Raw genomic sequence first — 20,258 nt, 5'->3', positions numbered from 1 at the left:
CTGGACCATTGGATCTGTATGACTGCTAAACTTTTGAAGTTAAAATTCAAAACACAATGATTAATAATGCAGTTAGACTATTTTCAACGGTGCTTCATTTTATATTTTACTTTATTTTGAAGAATTTTTTACTCAAATGGTATTTCATTTCTTGCTTCAAAATTAATCAATGAATTGTATTATTTCAAATTTGAATATATATTGTTCAACTTTAAATATAGAAGTTTAAATAAATCATAAAAACCAAATGGCATCAAGCTTTTTATTCTGAAAGTTTCCAAAATCTTTTTCCTTTCTCCTTTTTTTTCTTCTCTTTTTTTTTTGACAGTCTCTTTTTATTTATATTAATATTTTATCTTTTATAGAATTATCTACATATGTCCGATATTAATACTTATTGTATCCATTCAAAAAATCATAATAATGTTTTTACTGTACATTAAGCTAAGTATGACTAAACTTAGTAAGATGTGGCTTAGGAATAGGAGTGTTTGTGTCTATTTTTAGAGGTGTTGCTGGTGTATAGAAGAATAATTATTCTTAACTGGATTAAATGGTATACAAATTATTTTCAGGTTTGGTTTTTGATGTGTTCCCAACAAATTTGTAGAGGAGATCTAAAGTTCCAAACTTTCATTCCTTGATTTTGCTCTATCCAAGCAAAACGTATAAAGAAAGTTAGGTCTAAGTTCTAACCTAGAATGACTAACATGCAAAAACAGAGAAAAGGAAGCATTTGAAGAAAAGATCCGCAAAGCGTGAAAGCTCTGATCTTGAGAATATTCTGTCTCAGAAAGTCATATGATGGGTACTTTTTCTATTTCACTGTTTCCATTGTTATAGTTATGCTTTTTGATTGATGGTTGGTTCTTCGGCTTTCGCCAAGAAATGTTCTGATAGATCCATGTAGATTACTACATACGAGTCTTGTTTCTCTCTTCTCTTGAGAAAGAATATCATTGCTAAGGTTTCAGAAAGTAATGGGTCTGCATGCCTATATAACATAAAAACATGAGTCATTGCTCTCGTTTCATTACACTATCGATGCAGATAAGAGCGAGGGAAATTGTTCTGTACAGCTTATTGATGGAGATGGTACATACAATGTCTCTGGCATAGATCACTTCATCAAAGAGGTGAAGCTAGGAGAGTGTGGCCTCTCCTATGCTGTTGTCTCCATTATGGGTCCTCAAAGCAGCGGTATGCATTCTTCTAGAGAGGAGATAATTTTGTAATACTCAGAATCTTTAATTAAGAATAGTTTTTCTGATATCACAGGGAAGAGTACCTTGTTGAATAATTTGTTTGGAACAAACTTTATGGAGATGGATGCATTTAAGGGAAGGTGTGTTTTTATCTGATAGTATTTGCATATGGTTTTGTCGCCTGAGTAAGAATTTTTCTATAGGTCTCAGACCACAAAAGGTATCTGGCTTGCAAGATGTGCCGGTATAGAGCCTTGCACCCTTGTAATGGACTTGGAGGGCACTGATGGAAGAGAGCGAGGAGAGGTTTTTTTTTTCCTTCCATTACCATTTTGGTTAAGCGTGTGTGACATTGTATTTTTTTTTCAATAAATGGTGTCCTCTTTTGACCAATCAGGATGATACTGCATTCGAGAAACAAAGTGCTCTTTTTGCTCTTGCCATCTCAGATATCGTCTTGATCAATATGTAAGATTTTAGTAGAAACTTTCTAGTAAATCAACTTGCACATAGCTTTCACTTTTGTTGAAAGAAAAGTATATAATTACCTATTCTCAAGCTTTGTGTTGTGTTTTTTTAGGTGGTGTCACGATATTGGCCGTGAACAAGCTGCAAATAAACCTCTCTTGAAAACTGTCTTTCAGGTATTTGTTTGTGATGCTCAGAAAAAGTTATTAACTCTTTAGTGTATAAAAAACATATCTTCTTTCTTTTGGGTTTGAATCTTTGGAGTTGTGTTTAACAGGTTATGATGCGGTTGTTTAGTCCACGTAAAACAACAATGTTGTTTGTAATACGAGATAAAACCAGGGTACATTCTTTTCTTTTTCCTTTATCATTATGTTTACATTACTATTAAGTAGCATACGTTGTTTTCTTGATGTGATTATGGATGCAGACGCCATTGGAAAACTTAGAGCCTGTCTTAAGGGAAGATATTCAGAAGGTATAAAAAGAAGTGAATTTCAGCTAATTCCAAATTGATATCCATAGAAAGCCAGCTGATCATATATTTGTTCTTTATATTGGCAGATATGGGACTCTGTTCCAAAGCCTGAGGCACACAAAGAAACTCCTATGAGTGACTTCTTCAACGTATGTTATATGTTACAGCTAGACCTATTGTTTGTTACAGATACTTCATACTGTTTCTCTCTTTTGATGGTTAGGTTGAAGTTGTTGCTCTTTCCAGTTATGAGGAGAAGGAAGAACAGTTTAAAGAGCAGGTATGCATGTGTGTGCGAGGACATGTTTCCTATAGATGAGTGTTCCAAATTGTCATGCTTTTATAGACAGATTCATTTTGTGTTTTGAAACTTAGGTTGCTAGTTTGAGACAACGGTTCATGCATTCTATTGCACCGGGTGGTCTTGCTGGAGACAGAAGAGGAGTGATTCCAGCCTCAGGTTTTGCATTTAGTGCTGATCAAATCTGGAGAGTCATCAAAGAGAATAAGGATCTTGACCTTCCTGCTCACAAGGTAACCTTATAATGAATGATACCTTTAGACTTTTTTTTTTACACTCTCTCCGAGCTCAATCTTCTTGCAGGTCATGGTAGCTACTGTCCGGTGCGAAGAAATCTCAAATGAGAAGTTTGCCCATTTCATTACAAACGAGGTAATGTCTCTTCTACATTGTTTGAAGCTCTTGGTTAGTCCTATGGTCACTAACTAACCTTTTCTGCTTTTGTTTACAGGACTGGCGCAAACTTGATGAGGAGGTGCAAGCTGGTCCAGTGTCTGGTTTTGGAAAGAGGCTTACTTCTATTCTTGGTTCTTGCTTATCAGAGTAAGCACAACAAATTTAACCAAGATTACTCACGCATCAAAACAAAAAAAAAACTTTATATATATTAAAAGCTAATTTGTTTTATTAGATATGATGGGGAGGCTACATTCTTTGATGAAGGTGTCAGATCATCAAAGAGACATCAGCTTGAAGAAAAGCTTCTCCAAGTAAAAATACAATACAATATTGGATCTCTTGAACATGTTGCTCTTCTTATATACAGTTCTGATATTATATGCTTTCCTCACTGTTAATTTTATTATACAGCTTGTGAATCCAGCGTTTCAAGATGTGTTGGGACACATAAGATGGGGGATGCTTGAGAAGTTTAAGGCTTCTTTTGATAAAGCTTTAGAAATTGGTGAAGGGTTCTCTTCAGCTTCCACTACTTGGCTCAAGGCTTGCATGGACCAGTTCGATGAAGAGTGCGCAGGTGCCATCATTGAACAAGCTAATTGGGACACAGCCAAAGTAAGGGAAAAGTTAGTCCGTGATATTGAGGCTCATGTTTCCTCTGTGAGGACTTCCAAGTTATCTGAACTTACCAGTCAATACGAGGTAAAATAAAGAATAAAGAAAGCTTGGGGAGCAAGTCAATGTTTTTTTTTAAACTGATTTAGACTCTAAATTGCAGACAAAGCTTCACCAAGCATTGTCAGAACCGGTGGAAGCTTTGTTGGAAGGAGCGAGTGATCAGACGTGGACAACAGTGAAGAAGCTTCATGGACGTGAAACTGAAACTGCTGTTTCTGGATTCAGTAGTGCATTAGCTGCTTTTGATATTGAAGAAGAAACAAGAGAAAAAATGGTGAAGAGTCTTCAGGAGTATTCAAGAGGTGTCATAGAATCTAAGGCAAAGGAAGAAGCTGGAAGGGTTTTGATGCGTATGAAAGATAGGTATGTATATATATAGTAAGCCTTTCAAAACAAGTCTAAAACAACACTTAAGTTTTGAGTCTGAATCTTGTTCTTTTCTGTCAGGTTTGCTACAATCTTCAGCAATGATGCTGATTCAATGCCACGAGTTTGGACTGGAAATGAAGATCTTCGAGCAATTACTAAAGCAGCTAGATCAGCTGTACGTTTTGTATTTCCCTTAACGTTTTGTTTATAAGTCTTGAGAAAGTCTTTCTAAACACTTTCTTATGGTTTCTTGTTTTCAGTCCTTGAAGTTGCTCTCTGTAATGGCTGTAATGCGATTGGGTGATGAAACCGATAACATTGAGAAGACACTAACTGTTGCTCTTTTGGATTCAACACCGTCTAAAAAGAGCATTACAGCATCTGATCCATTGGCTTCAAGCACTTGGGATGAGGTACGTATGACTCTTTTCGAATAAGTGTTTAACTTCAGTTGATTCTTGATCTTAATATTTTTGTAGATTCCATCATCAAGAACTTTGATCACACCAGTCCACTGTAAATCTATATGGAGACAGTTCAAGACAGAGACAGAATATACAGTGACTCAAGCCATATCTGCACAGGCATGGTTACTTTACTCACAAGTTTGCTCTATGCTATATATGTTTTATGAATACTAATTGGTTATACTAATTCAGGAAGCGAATAAGCGTGGTAGTAACTGGTTACCCCCTCCATGGGCTATTTTTGCATTGATCATACTTGGATTCAACGAGTTCATGACTCTTCTAAGGTCCATCAAAGCTAGTATTGAATGTTTCATATCTGATGAATGGCATGTAGATTCTGAAACCTCTTTGCTTCTTACTGTGACAGAAACCCTCTCTATCTTGGTGTCTTGTTTGTTGGTTTTCTACTTCTGAAAGCACTCTGGACGCAACTGGATATCCCTGGCGAGTTCCGCAATGGTGCAGTAAGTGTTCTACCAATCTTCTCAACCTCCCAATAAAGTAGTAGTAGCAGTAGTTTTTTCATGAATCATGGACTTACTAGTACCTATGTTTCTTCAGCTTCCAGGGATCATATCAATATCAGCAAAGTTTGTTCCCACAATCATGAACCTTGTCAAGAACCTTGCTGCACAAGGAGAAGCTCCTCCTGCAGCTAATCCAGAGAACCGTCGTCCTAGTAACAACACTTCTTCAAGTGCTTCCTCATCAGATAATCCAATAGAGCACAAAAGTGCCTCAAAGACAGATTAAGAAGAATCTGATTACTCTCCAAAGGTTTGATCTCCAATACTTTGGTGTTTTTTAAACTTGTTAACTTACTCATGAGTGCAAAAACGCTGCGTACTTTTCTTTATACACAACAAGTGACTTTAAAGCTTTGTGGCATGATTTGATTCTGAACTGGTTGATTATTTTTTTCTTATAATGTAAAAATAAAATAAAGTTGGACTATAATTACATGTACGATCTCAATAACTAGTTTCGTGAAAGTTGGAGCATGGGATAACATGCCAGTCACAAGAAAAGAGAGCAGAAATTAATCTTTACATTAACTACTGAGTTGTAAAGTTTTGTAACCATTATTATAAACTATTGAATACACATTTCTGAATCCAACTCAGGGATTGGTGTGTGTATTTATTATCATCATTTCTTTACAGTTTGCATATCCACCACCGAAAATCACCATAATATTATAGAATGAATTTATCTTTTAAGAAATGTCCATAAGCTTTTTGTGGGTTACTAGCCTACTAGGTATTAACCAAAACAGTTTTGTAAGAATATTCAAGTGATTTTGTTGTATATATGAAATTTATTTTCCCTCCATAAAAACATTCATTAATAAATTCAAAATCAAATTATGTAGTTATAGTCGTTCTGAGTATAGCTGTCAAATGGTTCGTCCGAGTATAATTGAGTTTGTCTACAAACAATTTTTGTGGGGTTTTGGTCGATCGGTAATGGACAAAAGGTTTTAAAAACGTATAAGCACAATAAAAATTGTCTAAAAAGGTTTGCCCATTAATAACCAATCATACAAATTATAGTTCACATTCACATATAAACTCATTAATCTCTATTTCCATTATATAAAACTTTCAAATTTTTTAGTTACTTTGTATACTTTTGTTCTTATACTTGTGACTAGTTTAAAGTCAGTGAAATCTCGTGCGATCTATATGACTAACGTACGTGATGCGATGTAACATTTTAATCAATGCTCCTACTCTAAATTCAACCCTAAAATACAATTTTTTTTATTCTTTGAAATAAAATTGGCAACTAACTCATCCGAGGTTATTCTAATTTTGTTAGTAAAACCCATATATCACATGCCCAAACCAAATAAAACGGAATGTGTTTTCTGTTTAGTTAGATAGGTGAAGCTAATCAATTAAATTAGCTGTCAAAATATACATGACTCGTGAAGATTTTGTTAACTTACAGTTATGGTCATAACTACGATCTACTAAACAAAACTACTCGCCAAAAACATGGCTCCGTATACTGTTGTTTTTTGCTGGTTTGGTTAGGTGAACATGATTAATGGAAACACTTTTTAATCTATCAAGTCTTTGATCCAACGGCTACCAGACCTCCTATTTCAACCGTTTCATATCGCCATTAATGACAAAGACAAGCTGTACAACTCTCCTTTTTATCTTTCAATCGTTTTTATTATTATATGATACTAATAAATTATTTTTACAACTGGTCCCAGAGTCAAAACAAATCAAATGATTTATTATCACCATGGTAAAACGGTGAAAGCAACACCTCTTAAGTCTTTGTTTCTGATAAAAGATGAAAGTTTAAATGATAATGACTGTTCTAATAACCAGTGAAGTGTACTTATCATTAATTTCCGCAAGAAACTATTCCGTGACAATGAGTCTTTTTTTTTTTTTTGAAACACATATTATGTAACAATATATAGAAATGTAGGTGTAATTAATATAGTTGCTCAGTTGGATCCTCTTTTTTTTACAACGAGTCTTTTTATATAATTAGTCTAATATTAGAATTACTAGCTAGAAGTTTTGTTATTAGGTGACTATTTATAATTAACCAACTAGTTCTCGTAGTTTGTATGAATTTTGGAGGTTATGTTTTCGATTTACAACGAAAAGAGTTTCTCATAGAAAATTATACATGGTTAAAATTCATGGTTCCAGAACTTTCTAGTTATAAAAATACTATTTATAGTTAAATTGGGAACAACTCAATAAGTAAGATTATACACTTGTCCTTTTCATTTGCTATTTTCGACAAAAATGGGACACACTCAAGAGTCAAGACCCGATTTCGTTTGTGAGACCACCAACATATACTAACTCCGTTCCTAAAAGTAAGATGTTTTAGATTTTTTTTCTTGTTCCACAAAATAGATTTTCTATATTGGTAAGGTACTTTTTTATACTTTTGAGGAACGTTAATTGAGAATATTTGAATTGATTAAATTTTATTGGTGGAAAGTTATTGGAAAGTGTATAATAAAGTAAAAAATAAATTAAATTATAAATATTTATTAAATTCTTAATAAGCGTGCATAATCTAGAAAATCTTAATTTTAGGAACAGAGGGAGTAGTATTTATCAACTCATTCTCTTACTATTTACTTTTTACCGAGATGTTGCCTACCTAAATTCGATGAATTTGTATAACTAATTCGTAAAAATGGTTACATATTATGTAACAATATATAGAAATGTAGGTGTAATTAATATAGTTGCTCAGTTGGATCCTCTTTTTTTTTTTTTTTTTGAACAACCGCTCAGTTGGATCCTAAGAGTTATTTATAGGAGAAGGTACACACAAAACAAGACCATTCATCAAAAGCCACATAAGAAGTTGAAGCAGAAGCAAAAAAAAAACATAAATCTATGTTTTGGTTTCTGCAGTCTCCAATGGCTCTCAAGCTCTTTCTCTTTGCTCTTCTTATCTCTCTCCCAACTTCTCTCTCCTCCACTGCTTCTAAAGGTAACTCCTCTCTTCACACAATTCTTTCTCATTATAAACTTTAACTTCTGTGTTTCTTCTTAGTATTGTGTTTGAAGTAAACTATATATATTTTTTCTTTCTCTCTTAGTTGTTGACGATTCTTTGTAGTTGTGGAGCTATGTTTCTCAAAATCAGTTTATGTCCGAACTTGTTCACAGTCATATACTTTATATAATCACTTTACATGAGTTACTCATTTCTTGAAAGAGAAACTCTGTTTCTTGATTCATTAGGACCGAATCTAGAATGATTAAGACACAAAAAACAGTTCAGTCTTGTTTTACGCATAACTATTATGTTTTTTTTGTTGGGTTTGGTTCTGCTAACGACATTAATGGTGTAGTTACTTCTACCAACTACCCGCACTTGTTTAGTCCTTGTCTAGTTAATAAAATAACGATACAAACAATTTTTTATGTAGGTAAAGAGCAGAAGCCGAAGTTCAATCCTTATAGATACAAGTTCATCGATAAAGCCAGCACATTCGCATCATCTTCCTCATCGTCTTTTTCATCCAACGGTCGAGACTCCACCTACGACTACATAGTCATCGGAGGCGGAACCGCAGGCTGTCCCCTCGCCGCAACGCTGTCGCGGAACTTCAGCGTTCTTGTTCTAGAGAGAGGTGGCGTTCCGTTTACAAACGCAAACGTCTCTTTCCTCAGGAACTTCCACATAGGACTTGCTGATACGTCAGCTTCCTCTGCGTCTCAGGCGTTTGTTTCCACTGACGGCGTTTACAACGCTCGTGCTAGAGTTCTCGGCGGCGGTTCTTGTATCAATGCTGGTTTCTACTCCAGAGCCGATGCTGCGTAAGTAATTATTACATCATGTTTAGGAAAAAAAACAAGATTGTGAATAGTGAAACTTGAAATAGATCTTGTTATTTATAAAGAAATCGTATATTCTCTCTGTTTTTAAAATATAAATATTTTATTAGAAATGTTTGCTTCTTAAAATACATTTTCAATGTTTTTATATATTTTATGAGTTAATATTGTTAAATCGTAAATGGTCTAAAAAATAATTGTATTTACTAAATTACTACTGGATAAAAAATATTGTAAATAGTTAATTACAGATCATAATGTATTTATTATCAAATTATAATGTGTTTTCTTAATATATAAATAAACAAAAACTTTATTTTTCAGAAACTGAGGGATTAGTTGATAACTTGATATGATCCATGCCTCGTGTCATTATTGGTCAGTGTTACATCTATGAAAACGCACCGATCGAGAATGTTGTATAATAATGGGCTATACGATCACGTCTTTTAATGTTTTACACGTTTTCGAATGGCATAGGTTCGTGAAGCGAGCAGGGTGGGATCCGAAGCTAGTGAATGAGTCGTATCCATGGGTGGAGCGAGAGATCGTTCATCAACCGAAGCTAACCTTATGGCAGAAAGCTCTGAGAGACAGTCTTTTAGAAGTTGGAGTCAGACCTTTCAATGGCTTCACTTATGATCACGTCTCCGGCACCAAGATCGGCGGCACAATCTTCGATAGGTTCGGCCGTCGTCACACCGCCGCTGAGCTTCTCGCTTACGCTAACCCTCAGAAGCTCAGAGTCTTGATCTACGCCACCGTGCAAAAGATAGTCTTTGACACATCTGGTACCAATGATATAAACTAGGGTTTGCGTGACTCTCAAGTTACCCAAGAACTTATGTTTTGGGTTTTGAATGCAGGAACAAGACCTAGAGTAACAGGCGTGATATTCAAAGACGAGAATGGTAATCAACACCAGGCTTTGCTCTCGAATAGACAGGGAAGTGAAGTGATCTTGTCCAGTGGAGCCATTGGGTCACCACAGATGCTGATGTTAAGTGGGATTGGACCTAAGAAGGAGCTTCAGAGGCTGAAGATACCTTTGGTTCTAGAAAACGAGCATGTTGGGAAAGGAATGGCTGATAATCCGATGAACACCATCTTGGTGCCTTCAAAGCAGCCTATAGAGCAGTCACTTATCCAGACCGTTGGAATCACAAAGATGGGTGTGTATGTTGAAGCCAGCACTGGCTTTGGACAATCCCCTGAGAGCATTCATACTCACTATGGGGTTATGTCAGATAAGGTAACCATAAACTACATAACTTATACCTTATTAGCGTCTTTGTATGTGAATGGTCTTTGAATTTTTCTGCAGAATGAATTGTTTTCCACCATACCTGCAAAGCAGAGAAGACCAGAAGCAACACAAGCTTACATCAGAAGAAACAAATACCAACTTCATGAAGCATTCAATGGAAGTTTCATCTTGGAGAAATTAGCTTACCCAATCTCTAGAGGGCATTTGAGCTTGCTCAACACAAATGTAGATGACAACCCATCAGTCACCTTCAACTACTTCAAACACCCGGTGGATCTCCAACGCTGCGTTGAAGCCATTCGTCTGGTTTCAAAAGTTGTGACGTCTAAGCGCTTCCTAAACTACACACAATGCGACAAGCAAAACGTACACGAGATGCTTAGCTTAAGTGTCAAGGCAAACATCAATCTAAGACCAAAGCAAGTGAACGATACCAAATCAATGGCTCAGTTCTGTAAAGATACTGTTGTCACAATATGGCACTATCATGGTGGTTGTCTTGTGGGTAAAGTTGTGAGCCCTGACCGCAAAGTTCTCGGTGTCAACAGGCTCAGAGTTATTGATGGTTCCACATTTGACGAGTCTCCTGGAACCAACCCTCAAGCCACGGTCATGATGATGGGAAGGTAAATTGAAATCAATAGTAACATAATGGATTTGAGGTTTACTTTAACTTCAATATATAAACAGAGAAGTTGTCAATCTTTGCAGATACATGGGAGTCAAGATTCTCCGAAAGAGACTTGGAAACAAGGCAGGTGTTTAGTCTACAAATTGAGATGTTATCATACAACGTAACTCGTTGGATAATTTCTCCATCTCTGGTTATTTTGATATTCTATTCATTGAAATATAGGATCAGATTGTGTAATGAACTGTGTGTAAGCCTATTTAGAACAATCAGATTTGTTTGCTTGTGTGAGAAGTTAATCATGGTTTCTGTCTGAATGTTATCATGCCTTGCCTGATTTGTTTTCAGATTTAGTTTTAACAATTTTCTCAACCTATAGCAAATATATAATTTACATACGATAATTTTGGTAATTTATTTAAATAAAGGGAAAACCAACACTAAATCAATGGCTCATTTCTTCAAAGACAGTTTACATAACAAGCTGATGATGAATTAAGTTAAAGCTTTGCTTGAAGGTTTATCAAGTCACACGTGATTTTGTGAACCACAAGAACTTAGTCTATGAGCAAACATGACAATTGTTAAAACTAACCTTATCTTCTATGCTAATGCTTACTTGACATGTGTTGTACACATGGATGTCTCCAGCTTGGTATTTCACGATCACACATGATCTTGTAAACCACACCAACTGAATCTAGAAAGCAAGCATTAGCATAGAAGATAAGGTTATGCATAGCTATGTGGTATTGACAAGCCGTCTATAAGTATTTAGAAACAGTTTTTGATTTTTTCGTGGGAAGTAAAAAGTTAGAAAACATCTTTGTGTGTACCTATGTTGCACTAAAACAAGTACATGATGAAAATGAAGACATACAACGACAACCATAAAATATATGGATACTAATCATAGATACGCCAATGCAATTATCTCTAACAATAGTTTCACAATAAATCTTAACATAAAAGAACATTTCACATAATATATAAGTATTAATAAAATTAAATCTTTCAATAAATTACTTTTAAAATCAGTTTGTTTTCTCATGTGTGTTATGCAACAACTCATTACACAATATATAATGTTTCCAGCATTCTTTCAGATTATCCAAGTCAACCTTTTGATAGTCCATTCAAAGGAAATAATTTGAAATATGGATTTGAGAAGATTTTTCATTTGTCTATAAATATATTAGTGTAACAATGTTATTGGTTAACGCCGATGGGAAGAGGAGATGGGAAGAGGATATCGATTGTTAGCATGGTTTTGTTAGTTTATTAATTTGGTTTTTCAAGCTTCATTTTTAATATTTATTTTCATTTTGTGTATATAAACTGGTGAGAGTTTAGTTCTTTGAAAGTTCATAAGTGGCAACAAACAAATTATTTACTCTCCTCGTTGCGGTAAGACCTGGAATCAGAACTATCCACGATGAGTTATCATTGACAAATGGCTCATTCTTTTTTCTCACTTCATCTATTAATGTATGGCATAGTCTTTTTTTCTCAATTCATCTATTAATTATGTTATAAACTGTTATTTAGATTTTGTTGTACTACCAATATTTTGTTATTCCCAAAAGCATGATTGGTCAAATATTGGCTACTGCACAACTAAACAGCTACAACTGATTGACTTTGGAATAATTTGAACCGCATGTGAAGTCTTCCTGATCCACTGACCGAAGCAAAAGGTCGACATGTGGAGATTCCAACTCAAAGATCACCTGAAAAAAAATGTTTTATCAGCAAATCTAAGTGATCCAAAGGATGCAATGAGTAATGTATAGAGTCTCTAATTCCCAAAATACTAAAACGGTTCCATCCCTCTGTCCTAACAAAGCAGTCTACTAGATTTCATGTTCTTGCTGACATTACCACAGAGTTTCTGCCAGGCTTCAGGAGTGGCGCAGGAACGTAGAGGTTGCATTGTGGTCCAACAGACTGCAAAAAGAAAGAGGCATGTGTAAGGAGAAACTCTAAGATACCATGTTCATTGGATAAGCTTTAGGACAGAGCTTTACTGGCCAATATCTTCCGATGTTGAATTTATTGACAAACGCAACTCCTTTGCCCCAACCGTTGAATGATAGATAAGTGTCTTTGATTTCTTCTACACTGTTGATAGAGAACTCACCAGCAAACAGAGCTGGTTCCTTTTGACCCACGTCTACAATAATCAGCGAAAGAAGCAATTAGATTCATGTAGACGAAGTTCCATCACCAACACTCTTAAATTAACCAAGGATGTGCTGAAAAACAAAAACACAGCACTGACCATTAGTAACCTCAAGGTTCTCACTACTCTTTTTGGCATGTTGCATCTTGAAACTGAAATGTGGCATTTGATTCAAGTTATGGAAAGGAATTGGTATCATCTTCCATCCATGGAGAATTTCACCATCTAGATAAACCGGAGACAGAATACCCTGGAATGTAAATACAAAATAGACCTTTTGAACGAGGTGTCTGGACCAAAACTTTAAAACGGCAAACATCACATTCACTTTGGTATATATAACCAACTTTGAAGACTAACGGGATCATGTGTATAAAGTAAAATGATTAAGAAAAGTATATCACTGTGTGAAATGAGTCTTACCTTCTCATCAAAGATATATGGCCCGTAATTTACACGACCCATGTTTTCAACCTATAAGAAACAGGATCAAAGTAGTCACCCAAATGAGACTGTGCTTAACGGTAAACTATAAAATTGATGAAGCTACAGCTCCCTAATAGAAGTAAAGACGCTTCTCTGCTGATTCTCTTACCAGAATAAATAAGCTAGTGTTAGAGGCACACTCAGTAGTTGGAATAGAAACAGGTTGGTTGTTCCATCTCTCAGTTGTACCAATGTATCTCAGTACTCCCCCATCAACATCTTGGGAAAGGCATGAAACAAACACTTGAGCTCTGTCATGAACCTGCAACGCATTATGTTAGAAGATAACCCTTGTGTTACTCCTGGATTTAAGTCTCCCGGATGCTATATTTACCATGATTGATTACAAAAGGAAACAAGAATCTATACCTTGGGTATTCTTAGGATATTCCCACTCTTTTTGGAAATGTATGAAGATTCATATACAAGAAATCCGAACATCTGGGAGCAAGATAATAAGAAATCAGATTACACAAAGGACAATAATATTAGACCATTTCATGGTGAGTAAGGAAATGCTTAAGCTGCACAGTCAAATATAAGGGGAAGAGACTAATGATATTTACCTGTCCAGCAGATTCCATTGAAATTGGGTTGGTGGAAGTGATCACATCTACAGGATCTGTCATACTCATCAAATCAAACAGAGATATTTTCCTCTGCATCTTGATTGGGCCATACGCTTTCCGTTTGGTATTGGAGGGGGTAGTGGTGTGAGGTGCAGCACTGTACTTCTTAATCACTCTCTGGAGAGCTGCCAGAAATAGCACAAAGTTTAATAAAGGAAACAAAGCAAGGCCCCTAAATATCTAAAAGCAATCATAAGATCATCAAATCAAACCTTTGAATTTTGGATTATCTATCTCACCAGACTCCTTAATGGGAGCATCCTGAATTAGAAAAAAAAAAACAGAAGGAAAAACTAAACAACTTTGGAATTAAGATTGTAGGTAATAATATGAAATTGCCTTACATAATCATAGGAAGTCAGATCTGGTTTGTAGTCAAATTCTTCAGAGCCAGTATTTGCTCCACTGTAGAAACCAAAGTTTGTTCCTCCATGCACCATCTGAACATCACATACACGTGCATCACCTCTATCATGAATCACTAACATGTAAACATTTGTAAATGAAAATGATCAAGCACACACATATAGCACAGCTGAACCATTTCTGGATAATATCTTTTCAAGTGAAGCTGCTGTAAATTCGGCATCTGTTTTTGCAATCTTCTCGCCCCAATGCGTAAGCCAACCAGTATAGAACTCCCTGTATCACACAACTCAACGGATTATAAACGAGAAATAAATTCATTGTAGAAAGTTAGGGTCACAAGAGACTTACGAAGAAAGTGGAGGTGATCTTCCTGGAGCATTAAACTTCTTTTGCAATTCAAATATTGGCCAAGGGTCATCACCCGTTGAGAAATCCACAGCTATCAGAACGATGAAGTTGCTTGTCACTTTTACGGTTTATAATCAACATATGTTGAAGTTTCAGGATGAAGAAATGAAATAATCTGAATGAATTTCATTACCTGAGTAGACATCATATAAGGGGGCATTTCCTTTCTCAAGTGTTTCTCTTGTACCACCATCGGTTGTATAGCTGAAGATCATTAACAGAAATTCCATAATCTATTTTCACTTGAGCCACTGTCATATTGTTGAAGATGTACAAAGTCTTACAGAATAATGTCATTCCCCAGGTGTCCCGTAGCCATAGTCACTAGATTACGAAGATAAGCTTTGTCATTTCCATATGACCCATATTCATTTTCAATCTGTCAAAAACAACCTAGACTTATTAAAAACTTGCTTCACATAGTGTTCTAGGTTTAATAGAAGCCAACACATCCTATAAAGTGTACATATGTCACATTCACTAGAAAAAAACCAGGATAAATCATATAGAAATGGAACATTTTTTAATGTGCATACCTGAACCATTATAACAGGACCCCCGTTGCTGTAAAGCAGAGGAAATATCTTTGGCAATAGAACATTCCACCATCTTTCAACCTGTGATATGTTTTGTTATGAATAACTCTACTTTCAAACACAATGCATAAGAACAGTCTTAGAATGCGGCCTGTGAAGAACATGTCAGAGTAGGAAAATAACGTAGTAAAGGATCTATATGGAGGATACATATAGAGAATATCCCAAACAAGAGAACAAAGATGTGACATGCATTAACATAGTACACAAGCAGGGAAGAGCGAATGCTGAGCTCAATAAGGAGAAAGCAGCAATCAAGTTAACATAATAAACGCTCATTGTCCACAAAACACTTAATCCTTTCCCATGCTAATTTCCACTACCAATGAATCCTACAGAGTTTGACAGTGCATAAAATCTAAACTAATATTGCACACTGCAAGCTGGTTAAAAGTGGTTTCAATTGTTTACTGTTTATGATTACTTACCAACTTAAGGTATGCAGGATCTGCTGCCCTCAGTTTGAGAGGTGGTTTCACAGCAAGTAACCAAGCAGGAAAACCGCCCAAATCCCATTCTGTGACGCAGACCAGAACATGTATCAGCATTTGTTTATGTGTGAAAAACACATCTTCCACATGGTGTGGTAAAAACACTGGAATCAACTCACAAGAATCACAACAACATCAAATTAACAGATACCTCCACAGATATAAGGTCCAGCACGGAGCATAACCAGCAAATCTAGTTTCTGACAAAGCTTGATAAAGGACACAAGATCAGCAATGCCCTGAAAGACCATCTTCCCAGGCTTTGGTTCGTGCAGATTCCAAGGAACATACGTTTGTATAGTATTCAGACCTAAAGCCTTGGCTCTCATAAGCCTATCTTCCCAGTACTGCATCCATAAATCTGGCTTTAATCAATCAATGAAGCATATCATAAACATCATAATTACCTACATAACTAGTTACTCAGAGAGAGGACAATACCTCAGGAAGAACTCGGAAGTAGTGCAAATCACCACCAATGATCTGGAAAGGATTCTCACCTTTCCAAAACATGTCATCTTTTATATAAAATTTCCGAGACATCATCTACAAGTTTCAGAAATGAAAATTAAGAACTTTTACATGAAATGAGAAACATATAAGGTATGCATCCACTCCAGCAGTGAGACAGAACCATATCATACTTGTTTGGATCCACGTTGATTTTAATTTCATATCCTACTAGCAGAGTCTAGCAGCATCAAGAAGCAAACTCTCAGTAGCAATCTCTGAAAGTATGAATCTTTCTTACCTTCTCGTCTCGAGGTAGCGCAGGAGGCAGAGACTGATGAGAGGAGAGTGAAGGAAGAAGAGCGAAGACAGGAACACAGATTCCGACAGCCACAAGAAAGAGAAGCAACACGAAAGCCAAATGATGTCTTCCTGTTGATGGCCTGCTTATCTTCGCCATCGTCCCTCTTCTACAAAAGTAAGCTTGATCTAACATGTCTCAAAACAGGGCACCACTGTCGATTTCGTGCCGGAAAAAATCAAAACCGGTTTAAACAAATCGAATTCCTAAAACCGGGTGAACTACTAATCACAAAAACATTGAGTTTTGAGACGGAGAGAAAGCTGTAGTTCCAAAACCAAAAAGAAAAGTCTACTTAAGAACTGTCTATTACACAAACAAGGGTCTGACAGCATACCGGTCGATATTCCTAACTTGATGTTCCTTAAAGAGCTAGACTTGACAAGGACTAGCTACCTGAAATTGCGACAGAAGATCGCTGCTTGGTCTTGTAGAGAGCTGTGGCAAAACCTCTGTAATAAGCATGATAGGAGTAATGTTGGACATGGAATTTGTCTCCAACAAGTCATAATGGGCTCAGCCCATTTGAAAATGGTTCACTAGGAAACCCTATACCTCTTCTTTCTATAAATAAGGAGTCAACCTCCTTTGAAAGGGGACTCTTGGCTCTCTTGGACTCTCTTTTGGTCTCTCATCAATCTCTCTACTTCTAGAGAGAGAAACACCTCTCCACATGCTTTCACCTAAGCACTTGTGATCCTTTGTTGTAGAACTACGATTGGCTTGATCTCCTTTCGGGGTACGTAGGCAACCCTTCACCGGGTCCAGCTATAATCATTAAACACCATTTTCTTATTCTCTTCGAGTCCTCGTCTCGTTCATTCAAGTGCAGATCTTTCTCTCGCCACTTGACCGACGAGTCGTCACTCCATCGACGAGTCGTCACTCGACCGACGAGTCCTCACTCGAACTACGAGTCTTCACTTGACTGACGAGTCCTCACTTCGACTGACGAATCCTCACTTCGACCGACGAGTCCTCACTTCGACCGACGAGTCCTCACTTGACCAATGAGTCCTCACTCGACCGAAGAGTCGTCACTCGACCGTTCTGTCGTCACTCGGCGCAGAGCATTCTCTCGCAGTCGCCCCTTTTTCTTATTCTCTTCGAGTCGTCTCCATCCGGTTCAAGCTCAGCATAAAGACTTCTCCTAACCCCATTGAGGAGTCCTCGTCTCGTTTATTCACTAGTTTGTTGACAGTTCTCGGTTAAAACAGTTGGCGCCCACCGTGGGGCATGGGGAAGTATCTTCGAGGAAGATTGAACTGGAGTCCGTTCTGTTGTCACTCGACCGACGAGTCCTCACTTGACCGACGAGTCATCACTTGACCGACGAGTCCTCACTCGACCGAAGAGTCGTCACTCGATCGTTCTGTCGTCACTCGGCGCAGAGCGTTCCCTCGCAGTCGCTTCGCTCGATCTCTCGCGGTCACTCGACTCGGTGCAGATCGATCTCTCGCAGTCGCTCATATCTCTCTCCTCGCGGAGTTGACGTGTTGACTCAGCGCTGAGTCCATTTTCTTATAAACCCTCTTCGTAAAATTCATTGAGATCAACTCCATCTCTCTCAACGAACTGGGGGGCTTACTGTTGGACATGGACTTTGTCTCCAACAAGGCCTATAAGATAATGGGCTCAGCCCATTTGAAAGGGGGTCACTAGGAAACCCTAGACCTCTTCTTTCTATAAATAAGGAGTCAACCTCCTTTGAGAGGGGACTCTTGGCTCTTGGACTCTCTTTTGGTCTCTCATTCATCTCTCTCTACTTCAAGAGAGAGAAACATCTCTCCACATGCTTTCACCTAAGCACTTGTGATTCTTTGTTGTAGAACTACGATTGGCTTGATCTCCTTTCGGGGTACGTAGGCAACTCTTCGCCGGCTGCAGCTATAATCATTAAACACCTTTTTCTTATTCTCTTCGAGTCCTCGTCTCGTTCATTCAAGCGCAGATCGTTCTCTCGTCACTTGACCGACGAGTCGTCATTCGATCGACGAGTCCTCACTCGACCGTTCTGTCGTCACTCGATCGACGAGTCCTCACTCGACCGACGAGTCCTAACTCGACCGACGAGTCCTCACTCGACCGACGAGTCCTCACTCGACCGACGAGTCCTCACTCGACCGACGAGTCCTCACTCGACCAGCGAGTCCTCACTCGACCGACGAGTCCTCACTCGACCGACGAGTCCTCACTCGACCGTTCTGTCGTCACTTCGACCGAAGAGTCGTCATCTCCATCCGGTTCAAGCTCAGCATGAGACCTTCCCTTAACCCCACTGACGAGTCCTCGTCTCGTTTATTCACTAGTTTGTTGATAGTTCTCGGTTCAAACAGTTGGCGCCCACCGTGGGGCATGGGGAAGTATCTTCGAGGAAGATTGAACTGGAGTCCGTTCTGTTGTCACTCGACCGACGAGTCCTCACTTGACCGACGAGTCATCACTTGACCGACGAGTCCTCACTCGACCGAAGAGTCATCACTCGATCGTTCTGTCATCACTCGGCGCAGAGCGTTCTCTCGCAGTCGCTTCGCTCGATCTCTCGCGGTCACTCACTCACTCTCACGGTCACGGTCACATAACAAAACAATCTCCCAACATGTAGGAGCGCGAATTGTTTTGAGCGATGCTTACGCACGAGCACGGCCATGTCTCTCGGACAAACGTACTAGCACTTGCACCCACTAACAAGCATGTCCTGATCAGACACATACTCGAGGGATTTTCGGTCGTATCGCGGTCCAGACCCATGCGATCAAGACGACAACTTTCAATCATCTTATAATCCTCTAAAGCCGGGCTTGGCCAACCTAACATTTTTAGGATTACTTCAAGATCGAGTGAAAACCGTTGTTGCTTGAAAATATAAACGATTGTCTTCGAAACTCGAAAATTTAAACTGTTATCGAGGACTCGAACTGACGGCATGATGTGTCAAAATTTGATAAGACCGATTCATCGACTCTCCGGTTTAATTCAAGACATCGACCAAATTGCCAAATCCAAATCGTTTAAACCCAATATACAAAGTAGAATTCAGCGACTCGTCGAAGGCCAACTGGCACTCTCGAGTTGACCCACCGCACGACTCGCAGTTGCTCAGATCTCTTTCTCGCGGTCACTCGACTTGCAACTCTTGCGGTCACTCGACTCGCACTCTTACGGTCACTCGACTCGCTCCTTGCGGTCACTCGACTCGCACTCTTGCGGTCACTCAACTCGCACTCTTGCGGTCATTCGACTCGCACTCTTTACGGTCACTCGACTCGCTCCCTTGCGGTCACTCGACTCGCTCTCTCGAAGTCACTCGGCTCGGATCGCTCTCTCGCAGTCACTCAGATTGCTCGCAAGTCTCGAGCATGACGTGATACCGCGAAGACACGTCCACCCGTGACGATTTGATTGTGCGAAGACACGTCCACCCGTGATGATTTGATTGTGCGAAGACACGTCCACCCGTGATGATTTGATTGTGCGAAGACACGTCCACCCGTGGCGATTTGATTGTGATGGTTCGCTCATGGCGGTACGTTCATGATGATTTCTACGACGACTTGTCTTTGGCAGTGTGTCGATTGACACTTCATCCATGGCAACTTGCTCCGATGGTTCAGAACACTGTCCTCACAGATCGTTCGTGCAATCATCCCAGAGTAAGAAGTCTGATCAGAATCAGAAGTATG

At 38.2% G+C, this 20,258-nt stretch overlaps 3 protein-coding genes across 7 annotated transcripts; 2 read left to right on the top strand and 1 right to left on the bottom strand.

The window, feature by feature from the left end:
• Window positions 1–442: 442 nt before the first annotated feature.
• On the top strand, window positions 443–5,361 carry LOC106356998 (protein ROOT HAIR DEFECTIVE 3 homolog 1-like). The gene is made up of 22 exons (XM_022704680.2): window positions 443–808; window positions 1,051–1,200; window positions 1,279–1,345; window positions 1,409–1,511; window positions 1,603–1,673; window positions 1,786–1,849; window positions 1,951–2,016; window positions 2,104–2,151; window positions 2,238–2,300; window positions 2,375–2,431; window positions 2,527–2,685; window positions 2,756–2,824; window positions 2,904–2,995; window positions 3,084–3,162; window positions 3,263–3,553; window positions 3,630–3,892; window positions 3,977–4,073; window positions 4,159–4,311; window positions 4,378–4,482; window positions 4,558–4,652; window positions 4,736–4,832; window positions 4,930–5,361. The coding sequence occupies exons 1-22, from the start codon at window positions 802–804 to the stop codon at window positions 5,119–5,121; spliced, it is 2,388 nt and encodes a 795-aa protein (XP_022560401.1). The 5' UTR covers window positions 443–801; the 3' UTR covers window positions 5,122–5,361.
• Window positions 5,362–7,669: 2,308 nt separating this feature from the next.
• LOC106353618 (protein HOTHEAD) lies at window positions 7,670–10,940 on the top strand. The gene is made up of 6 exons (XM_013793375.3): window positions 7,670–7,854; window positions 8,297–8,687; window positions 9,186–9,496; window positions 9,572–9,957; window positions 10,030–10,598; window positions 10,684–10,940. The coding sequence occupies exons 1-6, from the start codon at window positions 7,758–7,760 to the stop codon at window positions 10,736–10,738; spliced, it is 1,809 nt and encodes a 602-aa protein (XP_013648829.2). The 5' UTR covers window positions 7,670–7,757; the 3' UTR covers window positions 10,739–10,940.
• Window positions 10,941–12,090: 1,150 nt separating this feature from the next.
• Window positions 12,091–17,005, bottom strand: LOC106405405 (beta-galactosidase 17-like). Of its 5 annotated transcripts, none has more exons than XM_048760065.1 (20): window positions 16,913–17,005; window positions 16,516–16,684; window positions 16,206–16,310; window positions 15,916–16,111; window positions 15,702–15,790; window positions 15,214–15,294; window positions 14,962–15,056; window positions 14,811–14,881; window positions 14,618–14,708; window positions 14,425–14,542; window positions 14,245–14,340; window positions 14,113–14,161; window positions 13,838–14,025; window positions 13,641–13,712; window positions 13,381–13,533; window positions 13,209–13,259; window positions 12,885–13,035; window positions 12,631–12,776; window positions 12,485–12,550; window positions 12,091–12,333 (listed from the first exon to the last, which is right to left on the bottom strand). In XM_048760065.1, the coding sequence occupies exons 2-20, from the start codon at window positions 16,672–16,674 to the stop codon at window positions 12,229–12,231; spliced, it is 2,082 nt and encodes a 693-aa protein (XP_048616022.1). In that variant the 5' UTR covers window positions 16,675–16,684; window positions 16,913–17,005; the 3' UTR covers window positions 12,091–12,228. The 5 variants fall into 5 exon arrangements, with proteins under 5 accessions (XP_048616022.1, XP_048616019.1, XP_048616021.1 ...); XM_048760062.1 differs by having other exon boundaries at window positions 16,516–16,729; window positions 16,913–17,004; XM_048760064.1 differs by having other exon boundaries at window positions 16,516–16,697; window positions 16,913–17,004.
• Window positions 17,006–20,258: the final 3,253 nt, after the last annotated feature.

This window comes from Brassica napus, chromosome C6 (assembly GCF_020379485.1).
Source record: "Brassica napus cultivar Da-Ae chromosome C6, Da-Ae, whole genome shotgun sequence".
Classification (NCBI taxonomy): Eukaryota; Viridiplantae; Streptophyta; class Magnoliopsida; order Brassicales; family Brassicaceae; genus Brassica; species Brassica napus.
The sequence above is the reverse complement of the archived record's forward strand: the minus strand, read 5'-3'. Positions and strand labels throughout refer to the sequence as shown.